Below are 16,235 nucleotides of genomic sequence, written 5' to 3' on the forward strand. Positions count from 1 at the left end.
CCAATACTTGAACATTCAAAATATTTAGATTGATGGATATATTATTGTGATACTGACGTTAGCCGATGTCTAATAATTTTTGAATTATTTTTCCAAAAGATAGATTATAAAAAAAAATATTTCAAAAAATTGCACCTAGTTTTTAAAATTTTAAAACTGCATTTTTTTTATTGATTTGTTGAAAAAAAAAATCCCAAAATTGTTGATTGTCTGTCAATTTCAGGATCATAAATTATTGACTTATGTACAATAATAAAAACAACCATTGAATTAAAATAGAATAAAATACAAAAATTATATACTATACTGTAATATGCTATTGTATTGCATTATATTGTACTTGGATGGCTGCAAGAAGTCTTAACTTCATAGCCAAATAAATAAATAAATAAATGCAATTCTAATTTTTATGACATTCATGACCTAAAAATATGAGTGTCATGTAGCGGATTTAAAAATTTAAAATAAATAGATTAGTTGAAATAATATAATTCAAAAAAATGCGCGTATTGATTTTTCAATTTTCTAAATACGTTCTAGATTTTATTCAATAATGAATGGTTAAAATAATCGGAACAAAGCTCAAAGTTAACATGAAACAAACTTTATTTTATTTATTTATTGATAATTATTAATAAAAACACAATCCTAAAATTAATAATGCGATTACTATTTTATATTCAATCAGTTGTTGTAATAATAATAATTATTAAGTAAATAAGTAAAAAAAATTTCAATATCATAATACTATTTACAATATTTATATATTAATATCTATTTTTTATTATTATACAAACGATGTGTATAGGTGAGGTACTATACCATTATCCTAAATACATTTCTCGACAAGTACCAGATACATCTTACTACAAATTTAATCAAATGCTTGGTCTAAATGTCGGAGGATTTATAAAGTTTACTTAAACAATGTGACTACTGAAACAACGAGTCACCTCAAAAAAAAGTCTCTATATGCCATAGCCAGAATAACTCATGACTGCCTCATTTGAAATAAAAAAAACCAAAAAGATTTCTTCAGTACATAAGCTTATCTTGGATTTAAACGGAGTAATAAACAAAATATTCATTTTTGAATTTTTGGTAAAGCTGCCATCAAAAAACTCTAATTTTTGCCAAAAATTGTTCCTTTTGTTTAATTAAAGAATAAGTAGTTATTGAAAAAAAAATCCTTCGTTCAGATCTAAGATAAACTTATGTACTAAAGAAATCTTTTTGGTATTTTGATTTCAGATGAAGCAGTCATGAGTTATCCTGCCTACGGTATGGAGACTTTTTTTTAAATGACTCGTCTCTTCCCACTACCACTGGCTTATTTTTCAATATTTTTTTATAAAAATTTAGCAGAATATTCTTGAAACGATGATTAATAATGCCACAAATTTCAAGAACTTCAATAAATAACGTACTCTGAAAAAAAAAATCACAAAAATATGCTTTTTTTTTGTATCGCAGACCCCTTTCCCCCCTTAAGTGAACTTTTTAAACTCTCCATCATTTAGATCAAGTACTTGATTAAAAATACTCTATAATCCACCTGGTACTTGCTGAGAAACGTTTTTAGCATGATGGCATTGCACCTTATAGATATGAAAAATTAGTTTAAATTAACGTAATCTGAAATAAAAAATTTTAGTACGTAGGTGGTACGTAATTTAATAAACTTTCTGCTAAAGAAATATCTTGTATTGTTTTTAATTTGTCACGCATTTTAACTGCCAACTTAGATGTACCACGTATAAACATAGCTGAATGATGGATCGCAATCATGTACATCAAAGGACACCATTCTTTTCTTATTGTTTTCCTCACTAAAGCTGTCAAATAGCTTTCTATCAATGTAACATCTTGCTCAAGTGGACTTAAATACTCATCAATCGGAATAAATAATTTTTCTGGTGATATTCTTAAATATCTTAAAGCACCAGCGTGTTCAGACCACAATAATTTTCTGTAATGTACATCATGCCTCTGAGCAATTGGTACTAATAAACACATTGCAAATCCTTCATCACCATAAGAATTAGCAACAAAACACTCGCATATTGATGTGAAGATATCATTAAATGAACTAACTCCTGGTAAATCATTTGAAAAATCCAATCGTTTGTAATATTTGCTCACTAATTTAGATACAGCTCGTTTAAGTAAAATCGATACATTATTATTTAAATATACTGTATCACAAAGATACACGAGTACCAATCGTGAAAATCTGATAGTTGGAGTTAAACTATAAAAAATTTCACGCATAGCTAATTCTAAACTTAACACAATATTTATTTTCATAGTATCGTTATCATTCCAACCAACTTTATTTTTAAGATTTGAATAAGCGTCAACTAATGGTAAGTATGGCCAATCTTTGGGCATTGCTGCTTCATCCCAACGTTTTTCTGACGCAACATACTGTTTATATATATTTGAAATATTATTTGGTAACTCAAGTGTTATTTTTTCATTGCCGCAATTTAATTTCATAATATTCAAATCTTCAGTAAGTCGATCAACTGCCAATCTTTCATTAGAAAGAACAATATCAAGAACTTGATTTACAGCACGAGAAGCGTCTGCTGGTAATGTTGATATTAATTTAACAGCAATTTTCCAAATGATTTCATTTATCAGATCACTTGTAGGAAATTTAGCACAAGCTCTAACAATTGTTGTAATAAAAAATAACTCAGCTCGTGTATACCAACTATTTTCTAATGACCACTCGTGATTAACTAATTGTCTGAAATATTTAATTACATCTGGATTCTGAATAATCATTTCAAATTCATGAAACATTGATGTTTTTATCATCGCATCAGTTACTGTTGCTAAGAATGGTAAGCAACAATTTAATGATACAGCCGGCTGTATTTCACCATTTTTAGTAAGTACTCCTAAGCTCGGAAGTGCTGATGGATCTCTTTCAGTTGCTGGTACACAATCACTTAACAAATTAGAACAAGAAGAAATATTTATGAATATTTTACTATTAGAAATCCATTCAGTTTTTAATGATGAAATGTCATCAAGTGAATTTAACGTAACAGCAATTAATTTAGTATTGCCCCATGTAGCTGAAGAAACTTTAGCTAACTGTGTACTCCACTTGGTTAATAATGTTGATACCATTGGCCTCAAACTGTATTCACGTGAAGAAAGAGCAACAAGTGCTGCAGCATATTCACAAGACAATTCAGAAGCACTTGTCAGATCATGATTGCTGAGTAAAAAATGTAATTGTGAGCTTAGTATTGATCTCGCTCCATTTATGCTGTCTGTAGCGACTCCGTGATTATACATTAGTCTCCATAGACGCAGAGCTTCGATAGCCAGCCGAAGTCCAGCTTCACCGGCATCGCTGTTACTGTACGAAAGAAAAGAGTGAATTATTTTCAAATTATTAAGACGATCTGCGACAGGTCTTCCAGCGTACTCCAGTAGTATTCGGCATAATCGAATAGCAGTGACATTAGGAACCCCATAAGCGTTTTCAGTATCAAGAGATACAAGCCGCTGAGTTGTTAATGGGATAAAATTTTTAACAATGATATCTAATAGCTGGGGAGTCGTTGCAATATTTAAAGCAATAATATGTGAATGTCGCGCGAGACGAATTAATATTTCTAAAGCTGATGTGACTCCTATAGGAGGTGGTTTTATTTCACTTAATATATATCTGATACGTAAAACAATATCTGATCTCATAGTAGCTGCAATGCTGTCTAATTGTGCTAGTTGATGATCTTTCAAAGTACTTATATCTTCAACATCATGTTTAGGTGCTGATAATTCAGGAACTTTACAAATTCCATCAGGATATTCCCATCCGTAGAGTCTATCCATACATATTTCATCTGCTTCGCTGGATAAAAATGATCTAAGTGCTTGCAGAGTTGCAGTAATAACCGCAACAGATTTATCATCCATAGAAAATCTCAATAATAAAATAATATTTCTTTCATTTAATGCAGCGAGAGGTGCAGGATTTAGTGCGTTGTCATACCAACCTTTACGACTTTTTTCCATAATATTACCTAAAGTGGTAAGTGCTGTGCAACGTTGTTGTTGAGCTGATGATCGACTGAGCTGTAATAATTCTTGAAGTGTATAACCTGGACGATCAGGCTCTTCGCCATGATTATGCAAGCCTTTGTTTAATAAATCGTCATCTTTGAACGGTAAAAGTAAACCATCAAAGTCAAAACGTGCATTGTAAGGTTCGTCTGGCGTGGATCCATCATTTTTACTGGGTTCTATTTCTTTCATCCATTCAAGTTTCTCTGGTTCCACTTTGTCCATGTGAACCCAACCTTTATCTGATGCTTGTTCAACGATCTCTGATACAGGAGCTGGTGGTTCTTGTGGCAATGTCTCGCATTCCATTTTTATTTCTTCTTTACTATCAATTAATACTGGTTTAGATTTTTCAACTTTTATTTTTGATTCAGATACCGCTGGTTTTTTCTTGGCACGAAGAAATTCCAGTAGCTTAGGATCAAGAGTATTTTCCAATCGTGATTTTTCTTTTAATATTTCTTCTTTCGTCATACTATTTAACTTTTCTATATTACTTTTATGAATTTCTGATACCAGCGAGTCCTGGATTAAATTACTCTGATTAGCATTAGTATCAGTATCAATAATTTTATTGTCCAGTTCATGTGTTACTGATTGTACTGATTCATTGCTAGCCAAAGCAGTTTGATAAAATAAACTGGTTGAAGTACTGGCATGTGATTTACGATCAACAACAAAAACTGATGGAAAACCAGTGTCATTTGAAGTACTATCTATGTTTTTAAATAATTGTTTATCACTAGGATTGTGTTTCTTCTCGACTATGTTTCCTAGTAAAGGTTTATATGCATCCAAAGGGACATGTCTTACTGGATCAAGTAAATTAGACGTAGATACACTTTGGGCATCACTTGAGGATGGCTGTTCACTGACAACATTTTCATCAGACTGTGGTTTAGATAGTTTGTCAGTAATTTTCATCGCTTTACGTTCAGCAAATTTTGATCGAAACTTTTGATTCGATTGTTTGTCTTCTTCTATTTTTTGCTCGGTAGCTGCTTGCTTGCATTGAGCTCGTAAATTAATAACTTTTGCAGAGGGTTCTTGACGTGATTTTATAAATTCTTCTTGCATTCGAAATAGTTCTTCTTCACCATCTCCAGGCTTAGGACGTTTTACAGTTTTAAAGTTATCCATCTTTTTATTTTTATTACTTTACCTACGTTGAATTCTGCAATAAAAATTATGATAAATAAATTAATTATGTAAAATTGAATTTAAAAAAAAAAACAGTGACAGTTAAACTGATGTATTATAAATTTTTAAGAAAAAATTAATGTAATATTTATAAAAAAATATTAATAATTTAAGCGGTATAAAAGTTAAATTTTGAAATTACCACAGAATATTTAAAAACTTAAAATTCTTATAGGGATCCGATAATTATTTGTTTATTTTTTTTGTTTTTATTTTGATAACAATATTTAAATATTATAGGTTAAGACTCTTACTAATCACACCACTGCCAATCCCGCAACCAGATGGAAAATGTTTTTTTTTTTTTGTACTTTATCAAATGCCAACCTCTACGAAAATATTAAACTATTTAAATTAATTTTTAAAGAAATGTTTCATGAAATTATATTTAGAAATTTAATATTAATGAACTATGTATATTATTTAGGTTTGTAGAAATTTGACTGATTATGGGGAGAAAGGGTCTGAGGTACAAAAAAAAAGCATATTTTTGTGATTTTTTTTAGAGTACCTTCTTTATTAAAATTCTTAAAATTTTTAACATTATTAAGCACCATTCCAAGAATATTCTGCTAAATTTTTATAAAAAAATATTTAAAAATAAGCCATTGGTAGTAGGGAGAGACGAGTCAATTTAAAAAAAAATATCCATGTCGCCTGCATGATAACTGAGGACTACCGCATCTGTAATCAAAAAACCGAAAAGATTTCTTTAGTACGTAAGTTTATTTTGGATTTGAACGAAGGAATAAACAAAATATTCATTTTTGAATTTTTGGTAAAGGAGCAATTCTAAATTGTCTGAATTATTTTGCTTTCGAGTATAAATTTTGGAATGAATCATTTGAAATCATATTGAATTAAAAAATCATGAAATATTATTTTCTAATTTGAGATTATTTGAAATGATTTGAACTCTCGAATCATTTTAAATTAAATTAAATTAGAAAACAATGTCGCAGTTTCTGGTTCCTCGGACAATTTAAAATTATTTGAAATAATTTGAACTCTCGAATGATTTCAAATCAAATCAGATTAGAAAATAATATCGCAATTACTGGTTCCTCGGACAATTCAAAATTATTTGAAATGATTTGAACTCTCGAATCATTTTAAATTAAATTAAATTAGAAAACAACATTGCAATTTCTGATTCATAATTTTATAATTTAAAATAATTCGAAGTTGAGAATTTTAAATTATTTTGAATAATTTCAAATTATAATTTTATGATATGATACAATATGAAATAATTTAGATTTTTCAAATCATTTCAAATTAGATTTTTTAATCAGGGAATACCTTCGTATTTTGAAAAAAAAAAAAAAAATCAGAAAAATATGCTCTTTTTTTTTGTATCTTAGACCCCTTTCACCTCTTAGTTGAAATATTTGAATGCCCAAGCGGCATAATAAAAAAATTGTTGACTTTTTGTTAAATTTAAGGTGACAATTTGTTATAGTGTAACTATTTGTTAACATAAATTTCACAATTTTTTTTTTGTGCCTGGTGACATTAAAAAATGATAATTTTAGTAACGTCAAAATTTTTAAATCTAGATAAAAAATTAGTATCTCTCATAGATCAATAACTCTCTGTTAGTGGTTATAATCATTTAAATTTAAAATTTGTGCGGCGATAATTAAATAATTTTAAGCGCGAAAACGTCACCACTTGTAAGTTTTACTTCCGTTTCACCGATAACATGGAATGCGCTTCTTAAAATTTAAAAGAGCTGCTATCTATTGATAATAACTTAAAAAAATTATGCTGTATTTTAGATACATAAAAGTATACACAATCTTGTTCCTACTGACACAGCTTATGCTACGAGACAACCTCAAAGGGAGGTTGATTGAAGTTTGGCGAAAATAATTTGACATTGTAACTTAATAATTATAATAAACTCAGGTTCGTGTTTTATTATTGTTTAAATAATATCACATTGTTAAAATATAAATAAATATTAACTTATTAATAAAAAGTTTACTTATAATATATTAGGATATCCGGTTGTACGGATTTATAAAAAATAAAATAACGTGTTCTGCTGAATTACGAGATCATGGCGGTGCCTACGGCCGGTGTAGGTAAGGCTAAATTTTATATTATAATATATATATATTATTTTTTTTTATACATATAAGTATGATAAGTATTTTATTTTAATTTATTTAATTATTTATTTTAATTTAAAATTTTAAATATAAAATACAAGGAAAATAATAATTATTAATTATTTGACAGTTTTAATTATTACAAAATCAGCTTCACGTCACACTTGTCTGTCTGTAGTTTATGTATACATATCTTATTGTTTGAATATTTAACTAATTCATATTTTATGCAAATTGAATTAGTTCAATGGTTATTTGATATTCCATTAAATCCAAATATTTCTTTTAAATTAATAAAATTATAATAAAATTTTAAAATTATTATCAAGTTATAAAATATTAAGTCGTAAAATAAAATAAATAAAAAAATATTATTCATTTATAAATTTTTTCTATCTAGTGGTCCCTAGAAATTTCCGTTTACTTGAAGAATTGGAGCAGGGACAAAAAGGCGTTGGAGATGGAACCATTAGTTGGGGATTAGAAAATGACGATGACATGACCCTGACTCATTGGACTGGAATGATTATTGGACCACCTCGGGTAATTTTTTATTGATCAATATATTTTTTTTCGTATTGGTTAGAATTTTTTATGAGATTATTTTGAATTAAATAATTTATTATGATTATTTTAATTTATAGACACCATATGAGAATAGGATGTACAGTTTAAAGATAGATTGTGGGCAAAGATACCCAGATGATGCACCAAGTGTAAGATTTTTAAGTAGAATCAACATGAATTGTATCAACAGCAACACTGGAGCGGTATAATAATTATATATTTATTTTATAAAAATACACATATTACTAATTTTATTATAATCATGCAAATGCAGACGTGTTTATTTTTTTTTTTTTTAATTTATAAAAATATTTTTTAGTCTGAAGTTTCAATCATAAATTCAAATTTTTTTATTTGCTTAATATTTTTTTTGAAATAACAGGTCCACAAGAAAAAAGTGTGTGCTGGGTGTTAAAGACAAATGAAACACGATCGGCAATTAATTCATGCAATTACAAATTATGGGTGAATACTACAGAGAGAAATAAGCAAAAACTGCGGCATAATAATATCATGCAGGAAAAATTACTAAATCGTAATTGTTATCGATTTTTCTCGAATATTGGCAGTTTGAATCCCAATTCTGACTCCAGATTCGTGTTCAGCGAAAAAAAAATACGCCAGATAATCATAGTCACCTAGAACACACTATTTTTTTTTGTGGACCTGTTTAATTAATAAAAATAAAAATTTGATTTTATTTATTGAATTATAAGGCATGAAATAGTTCGGATATTTTTTTTGTATCAAATATAATTGTTAAAAAATTAATTTATTAGAACTTATAGATATTAATTTGTTATTTATATTTTTATTCAAAGGTGGATAATCGCAGTGTGCCAATGTTGGTAAAATGGCAACGGGAGTATACAATTAAAACAGTTTTACAGGAACTCCGTCGTTTAATGACACTGAAAGAAAATATGAAATTATCCCAACCACCTGAGGGTAGTACTTTTTAGCCTAGCAACAGCAACATTTCGTATCTTCCTTTTTACAGCGGCAAGAGGCAACATCAAGGTGTACCAAATAAATAAATCCTACTTCTATTATTATTATTATTATTATTATTATTATTATTATTACTATTATTAATATTATTATAATTATTATTATTAATATTATTTGGTGGCCTTTTATCCCCTTGAAATAAAAAGGATAGAAACATTATAAGTTAAGTATACAGTAATTCAGGCACATAAATACATACAGATACACATTTAGTAGAAAAAAAAAATTAATATTTTTTTTTTCTGGTGTGTAATTGAATTAAAGTTGTATTTTGAAATTTAAAGCATTAAAAAAAAAGATTGTGGATGATGTAATGATAAATATTTTTCAGTAAAAATAAATTTTGCCTTTAAAAATTTCTTAAAGAAATTATGTCATTCTCATTGAAAAAAAAAAAAAAAAAAAAAAAAAAAAAAAATGTAAACTTTAAAATTGTATTGAATTTTTTTTTGATTGCATTAACTTTTATTTGAGCGCTATTGAATTGAAAATATTTTTTTCTCAATTATATTATAATTAATATAAATTTTTGTGCATTTCCTTTAAGCTATTTCTGTAAAATTGTAATTATAGAGTAAACAATTTTATTATCAAGAACGAAACAACAATTTGTATATTTATTAAATGAAATAACAAATTGCGTATAAGTTTAAAAAATTTTTACCCTTCCTTGTCAATTGAGATTATTGCAGTCGTTAAAAACTAATTAAATAATTATTGTAATCTGTTTTTGTATGATTACATTGAATGACAAGTTAACTAAAAAAAAAAAGTAACTGTTAATATGAGTCACTGGAGTTTGAATTTAAAAATTTTTTAATTATCAGTGATAAAGTAAATCTTGTTTTTTTAAAAATTAAAATAGATAAAAATAAGTTATACAATCGGAAAAGAAAGCAATCAGCATTTTATGTAGCTTCATGTATAAATAAATAAATGAATATGCTTAAAAAATATTTAATAATTAATTTATGATAGTGCAAAGATAAGAATTTTTCTTTTAACTTTCAATAAAAATATACAGTAGGACCTCGTTATAAGGCTATTAGTTTCTCTCTCAAATTATCGCGATACCTGGATTATAAAAAAAGACAGGAAATAGTCTTATAACGAGGTCCGACTGTAATTTAAAAAATTAATTTAAAAACATTTTAAAATTAAATTGAATATTTAGAGTATATTAGTTTATTAAATATCTTACGATAAAACTTATATATATTTATAATATTCATAGCCATAACAATAAATATGTTTAAATATTTTTGACTTGTAAAATATTTATAATTTTTTTAATTTTATCTGAGTATCAATTCAAGAAGGATTTTTTTTTTATATTTGTAAGAAAGGATGATGGATTAATTTAGTTTTCCCATAGTATGAAGTTTAGAAGAAAGAAAAAAAATGAATAACTATAAAAAATTGAATGTTATTTTTTTCAACGATTTATTAAAGATGTTGATGTCACTGTTGGCATCTATGTACATTGTACGAATTCATTCATACGGCGTGAATTGACAACTGAGTTATTGAGAGTTAAATTATATGTCACAATTGGCATATCAATACCATTATCTCAATAACTTCAAGCATAATTTTATTTTGATAATACCATTATTAAAAATGTTTTCTTTTAGTTTTTAAATAATAAATTTAAAATTATCAAAACTACGTATATTAATTATACCAATCAGTACTGATGGCATTATCAATTGCTAAACACGTTTATAATATGTAATTTATTTTTCGAGCTAGATCGTTTTTAAATTGAGTTAATATGATAGTTATTTAATTATTCATTTTTATGATTTTTCTACTTTTTCTCCCGTGGGATGAATGCTAGTTTGGTACTTTTTACAGTTGTCCACTTGTGTCTCTTCAGCCAGTATGCACCAATTAGTAATACTAGAAAAACTGCTTCAAACTGTAATTTCAAAAAAAAAAAAAATCATATTATTTTGTAATTAACATGAAAAACCCGTTATTCGCTCACTTTTCATTGGAGTGAAATTCAATTCAATATAAATTAATAAATTAAATGAAAAATTTTTTTTTTTTAGTTTTAAATATTATAATACAATTTTAATTTGAAAAAACATCTCAGAATATTGTCAAACTTTTTTACCCAACTTAAAAAAATTATGAATTTAAATAAAAAAAGGCTTTTTTTCCAATAAGTTATAACTTTTTCGAAAAGGAATTTATCAGGGTGTTTTTTTTTTTCCAAAAATGTCGTTTTCAAATGTAGTTTTTGAAAAAAATTAGAAAAAAATTATTCAATTATTTTTAAAAATTTTTGCCATTGATATAAATAATTTTTATTACCCCGCGACGCAGGCAGGACTTGTTAATAATTTATAAAATAAGGTAAGGGGTCCAGTTTCTGGCTTTTTAAGAGTGCCGGTTGAGGCTATACTATAATAATTAATATAAGATTTAACTTAATGAGAATAATAATAATTTTATCGACTAGTTTAGAATTTTTCAAATAAAGTCATGTGCATAAAATAATTATTTGAATTGAATTAATAATTTAAATTCACGTTTTAAAAATTGAAATTCAGAGACCCAGTTTCTGAGCCTCACAGTGGCCTAGTTTCTGAACCTCAAATTACATAAACCATGATTAGGTTATAAAGTACTTACTAAGTTTGAAGAAACTACAATTATTATTTAGATTAATAAATTAAGGCTCGTCCGTACCTAACGAAATCTCGAATTGAAGAATTCTAATTACTTTTTGAATATTTATGGGACTCGGATGATAATCAGAATTCGTCGGAAGCTAAGAAAATTGCTGTTATGATAATTATTTAATAAATAATTAGAATTCTTAAATTCGAGATTTCGTTAGGTGCGGCCCAGCCTTAAATATTTATTATACCATAAAAATAGTTTTCCAAAATTTTAAATATAAATAATTAAAGTCACTTTGACTAGCGCCTGTTCTCATTATTTTTCATCATAATTCGTTGTCTTGTTTTTAAATTCTTGAATAAAAAAAAACAATAAAAAAATAATTTTATCATAATAAAAATATTATTCAACTAAAAGAGTCATAACAATTTGAATACTATCGATATTGATATTATTTTCACAATAATTTTATTACTCCAAGAATATACTTTCAAGATCTAATAATGATTTTTTATTTATGAAAACTAATATTAAATGTTAATTTATCACTGTATTATGAAAAATAATATAACATACTTTAAGAAAACTATAAATATTGATATCTTTACATTTTCAAGACATGTAATTGAACAGATAACCTCGCTCGCAGTAAGTTAGAATTTTAGAATCAACTCCATCATACCTTTAAAATTGAGCCGAGTTATTGAACCCTCAAATTTTCACAACAAAACTTATTTTAATACGTTTTATTAATATATTAAAATAAATTTTACTTAAATATTGATATATCCATATATTTTTAGTTACATTTTTGCTCACCTCAAGCGCGAAAGCGCTGAGGGTGCTTTATGATCGCTCTAAATTTTATTTACATGATAATTATTGCACAGATTTAATCATACTTCCTAACGTAAACTGTTTAGACTCTACTTAAAAAATGGCTTCCTCAGCCACTTATAGCTAAAATATTTTTCTTATTCAGTTAATATTTTCTATGCTTTTTAAATTTCCATTAATTAGGCTCAGAATAAATGACTGTAAATTAAGAAAAATATTATTTTCTTACTCAAGTTATAGTTTTTTGAGTAAGGTGGAAAAAAGTTGAAAAGTTCAGAAATTGGGCCAGGGTTAGTAACTGGATCTTTTACCTTATATTATTTTATCTAATTTTCACAAATTTAAAACATATATTGAACAAAATATAATTAAAACAATTATTAAAGAATTTAACTGAACCTAAATTCAATCTATAGAATGAACGGTATAGTAAAAAATGGCTGACTGAGCACGATTTTTACAATAGCCATTTAATTTAAATTTATAATAAACTATAAAATACTTTGATATGCCATATTCTCATATACTTGAATTCATAAATAATTATTTATCAATGATATTTTTTACTAGAAATAATTTTTTATGAAAATTATAAAAACGCATTCATCAGTTAAAGTTAGTGAATACTGGTACTGATCAGGTTTAGGGTCTTTTATTTTATTGTACCCGTATGAATAATTAATTATTTAAATTATATTAAATTACCTTTATGAACAAATACTTCCGTTCATCGTGCTCGGGATTAGATGTCCACATAAGGAAGGTGGTAACATCTTTAGCAATTTGAGATGCTGTTGCTGGAGTACCATCTTCGTATTCAATTACCTCATCGTAGATGGGCTTAGTTAAAATGAATAAGCAAATTAAATATTAAATTTTTTACATTACAATTTTAATCTACGAATTGTAAGATCTCATGAAAATTAAACTACAATATTAATTTATCACATTTAAATAAAATTGTGCACGAATATTTTATTGCAGAAATAAAAAAATTACTTTGTCTTGAATTAGAAGTCTAATAAATGTAATGATATATTATGAATTAGTTATGCAATATATCACCAAATGAATTTTTTTTTCTTTTAAATGTAAACAATATAAAAATAGTTTCATCAATATTACTACTAATTATAATTTGGCTTGGAAGTTAAAATTTTAATTAAAAAAAATTATTAACGTAAACAAAAATTTACTTACCGGTGCCATACCAATAGCACCTCCAGGGAAGTATGGATTAAAGTACTGACCCTCTCGAAGTTGGATTCCGGCAGGTGGATCACAGAATCCAGTTAACAATGAAAATACGTAGTTCTAAAATTAATAAAATAAAATAATTAAAGATAATTGATTCGATGAAGAAAAAAAACCAATAATTAAAACTTAGGTGTTTCTATCAGTATTTAATAATAATAAAGCTGTAACTCACCTCTCCGTTATGTCTTCCGTTAATAATGTATGAAAGATCTGGTGGATAAGCTCCATTATTGGCAGCACGAGCTGCTTCTTCATTAGGATAGGGCTTTGGAATATAATCCGAAAGTTTACCCGGCCGCATAAAGTACTCTCCTTTATCATCAGGGCCATCTTTTACCTTTTTGTTGTTAATTATATTATCGTATTAAAAATTTTATGAATGTACGCAAACATTAAAAGAAATAATAATAGTAAAAGAACGCACTTGAGCTTCCTCTGCCAGAGCTTTGGCTTCATCTTCAGTGTGCGTCACATTAACAAGATGACGGTAAGCAACAAATTTCAAACTGTGACAAGCTGAGCAAACGTTTTTATAGACTTCCCATCCTCGTCTCATACTAAAGAATGTCAAAACATTATTATATATTTATTCTTTAAATTGGTTTTTTAAAATTAATATAATAATAATTACCTAGCATGATCAATCGCGTTTATAAGCCCATTCCAACTCCACTGATAATTTGGAGGATGAGCTATTAATTCAAATGCTTTTATTGAGTTCTCCAATGTATAAATCAAAGCACCGATACCACCGACTGCTACTCCCAAACATGAAACCATCTTTAACATAAAAATTATTTGAATAAATTTATAATCATTTTTTTTGTAGCAACAAAGTGTCAGATATGTAAACATTTTTTTTGTTTAAGGAGGGAAGCTGATCTGATACAGAAACAAGAGCATATTTTTGTGATGATTTTTTTTCAGAGTAGCTTTCTTATTAAAATTCTTAAAATTTGTAACATAATTAAGCATCGTTTCAAGAATATTTTGCAAAATTTTTATAAAAAAATATTGAAAAATAAGCCAATGACAGTAAGAAGAGACGAGTCAGTCAAAAAAAAATCTCTATGCGGCAGGCAGGATAACTCATGCTTCATCTGAAATCAAAAAACCGAAAAGATTTCTTAAGTACATAAGTTTATCTAAGATTTGAATGAAGGATTTTTTTAATTACTACTTTTTTGAATTAAACAAAAGGAAGAATTTTTGGCAAAAATCCGAGTTTTTTGATTGAACCTTTACCGAAAATTCAAAAATGAAAATTTTGTTTATTCCTTCATTTAAATCCAAGATAAACTTATGTACTAAATAAATCTTTTTGGTTTTTTGATTTCAGTCGAAGCAGTCATGAGTTATCCTGCCTACGGCATGGAGACTTCTTAAAGTGACTCGGCTCTCCCCCCTATCACTGGCTTATTTTTCAATATTTTTTTATGAAAATTTAGCAGAATATTCTTGGAATGATGCTTAATAATGTTACAAATTTAAGGAATTTTAATAAAAAAAGCTACTCTAAAAAAAATCATCACAAAAATAGCCTTTTTTTTGTGTCTTAGACCCGCTTCCTCCTTAAATTTTCAAATTTTACTCACCGCTTTACGACCTCTGGACCAGTCTCTGACAGTCGAGAACTGATTGGCCTATAAGAAATATAAAATAATAAAATATAACATTAATTTTCTCAATTGTTATCGGGTGCTCTGAAATATAGATATTAACTATATAAGTTAATAATTTTGAAAATGTAATAAATACAAATTTTAAAATTTTGTTTCATAGAAAAGAAAAAATGAGTAAATAAAAAACTACAAATTTGAATAGATGTTATAATTTTAACATGACATGTAATGGTGTAACCTTAGGGTTAGTACAAAATAATCATGGCAGATCTCTGTTTTCTCATCGAATAAGTATTACATAACAATTATGAAATCATTACAAAAATTCATTTGTTTACGTTTATGGCGGTATTAACTAACAATAACTAACTGTAACAATTAAATAGAACATGTGAGTTTAAAATAATAAATTTAAAAAAATGTCATAATACCGACAGGACATGTTAGCCGTAATGGAAGGGTAAAAAATTTATGAATTATTAAGTGATGATATCATGACTATGATGTTGATTTAAAAAATCACATAAATAATAATAATTATTTATATTAATTAATTTAATTATTTAAAAATTTACCTGATTAAATAGACTTGCATTATTTGATTTTAAAAATCCAGATCGACAAATACGTCCAAGCGATGCCGCCATGTTGGCCAGAGGTGCAAATGTGCAAAGAACGTAACTCAAATTAAAAACTTATAATTATTATTAATTATTTATTTATAAAATATTTTGAATTTTTAAATAAAATTTTAAAAAATATATAAAATTTTTAGTATTATTCAAATTATCCAAAAAAACTCCACAAATTATTTCAATTTATAAAATACTTTGAATTATCAATTGACTAATCATCATTACCAACATTTTTCAAAAAAATATAATTGATTATTTTCTTATTT

The 16,235-nt window shown here is 26.6% G+C and overlaps 3 protein-coding genes across 4 annotated transcripts; 1 reads left to right on the plus strand and 2 right to left on the minus strand.

Annotated features, from left to right (window-relative positions):
• Window positions 1-588: 588 nt before the first annotated feature.
• LOC103569616 (RNA polymerase II-associated protein 1) lies at window positions 589-5,591 on the minus strand. 2 transcript variants are annotated; one of them, XM_008546979.3, is made up of 2 exons: window positions 5,544-5,591; window positions 589-5,263 (listed from the first exon to the last, which is right to left on the minus strand). In XM_008546979.3, the coding sequence occupies exon 2, from the start codon at window positions 5,227-5,229 to the stop codon at window positions 1,651-1,653; it is 3,579 nt and encodes a 1,192-aa protein (XP_008545201.1). In that variant the 5' UTR covers window positions 5,230-5,263; window positions 5,544-5,591; the 3' UTR covers window positions 589-1,650. The 2 variants fall into 2 exon arrangements, with proteins under 2 accessions (XP_008545201.1, XP_008545200.1); XM_008546978.3 differs by having other exon boundaries at window positions 5,432-5,563.
• A 1,499-nt stretch (window positions 5,592-7,090) lies between these two features.
• LOC103569617 (ubiquitin-conjugating enzyme E2 variant 2) lies at window positions 7,091-9,031 on the plus strand. Its single transcript, XM_008546981.3, has 5 exons — window positions 7,091-7,200; window positions 7,294-7,379; window positions 7,807-7,949; window positions 8,051-8,176; window positions 8,795-9,031. The coding sequence occupies exons 2-5, from the start codon at window positions 7,355-7,357 to the stop codon at window positions 8,933-8,935; spliced, it is 435 nt and encodes a 144-aa protein (XP_008545203.1). The 5' UTR covers window positions 7,091-7,200; window positions 7,294-7,354; the 3' UTR covers window positions 8,936-9,031.
• Window positions 9,032-10,403: 1,372 nt separating this feature from the next.
• On the minus strand, window positions 10,404-16,019 carry LOC103569618 (cytochrome c1, heme protein, mitochondrial). The gene is made up of 8 exons (XM_008546982.2): window positions 15,910-16,019; window positions 15,308-15,355; window positions 14,344-14,492; window positions 14,137-14,269; window positions 13,885-14,049; window positions 13,656-13,769; window positions 13,161-13,295; window positions 10,404-10,905 (listed from the first exon to the last, which is right to left on the minus strand). Exons 1-8 carry the CDS (start codon window positions 15,979-15,981, stop codon window positions 10,795-10,797), a joined length of 927 nt encoding a protein of 308 aa, XP_008545204.1. The 5' UTR covers window positions 15,982-16,019; the 3' UTR covers window positions 10,404-10,794.
• Between the last annotated feature and the right edge of the window lie 216 nt (window positions 16,020-16,235).

Source organism: Microplitis demolitor, chromosome 5 (genome assembly GCF_026212275.2).
Source record: "Microplitis demolitor isolate Queensland-Clemson2020A chromosome 5, iyMicDemo2.1a, whole genome shotgun sequence".
Taxonomy (NCBI): domain Eukaryota; kingdom Metazoa; phylum Arthropoda; class Insecta; order Hymenoptera; family Braconidae; genus Microplitis; species Microplitis demolitor.

Coding starts and splice junctions, on each gene's coding strand:
- LOC103569617 (XM_008546981.3), top strand. CDS start 7,355: ATGGCGGTGCCTACGGCCGGTGTAG. Junction 7,950..8,050: donor TGATTATTGGACCACCTCGG/GTAATTTTTTAT, acceptor TTTAATTTATAG/ACACCATATGAGAATAGGAT. Junction 8,177..8,794: donor TCAACAGCAACACTGGAGCG/GTATAATAATTA, acceptor TTTTATTCAAAG/GTGGATAATCGCAGTGTGCC.
- LOC103569616 (XM_008546979.3), bottom strand. CDS start 5,229: ATGGATAACTTTAAAACTGTAAAACGTCCTAAGCCTGGAGATGGTGAA.
- LOC103569618 (XM_008546982.2), bottom strand. CDS start 15,981: ATGGCGGCATCGCTTGGACGTATTTGTCGATCTGGATTTTTAAAATCA. Junction 14,493..15,307: donor GGTCCAGAGGTCGTAAAGCG/GTGAGTAAAATT, acceptor TTTATGTTAAAG/ATGGTTTCATGTTTGGGAGT. Junction 14,270..14,343: donor AACGCGATTGATCATGCTAG/GTAATTATTATT, acceptor GACATTCTTTAG/TATGAGACGAGGATGGGAAG.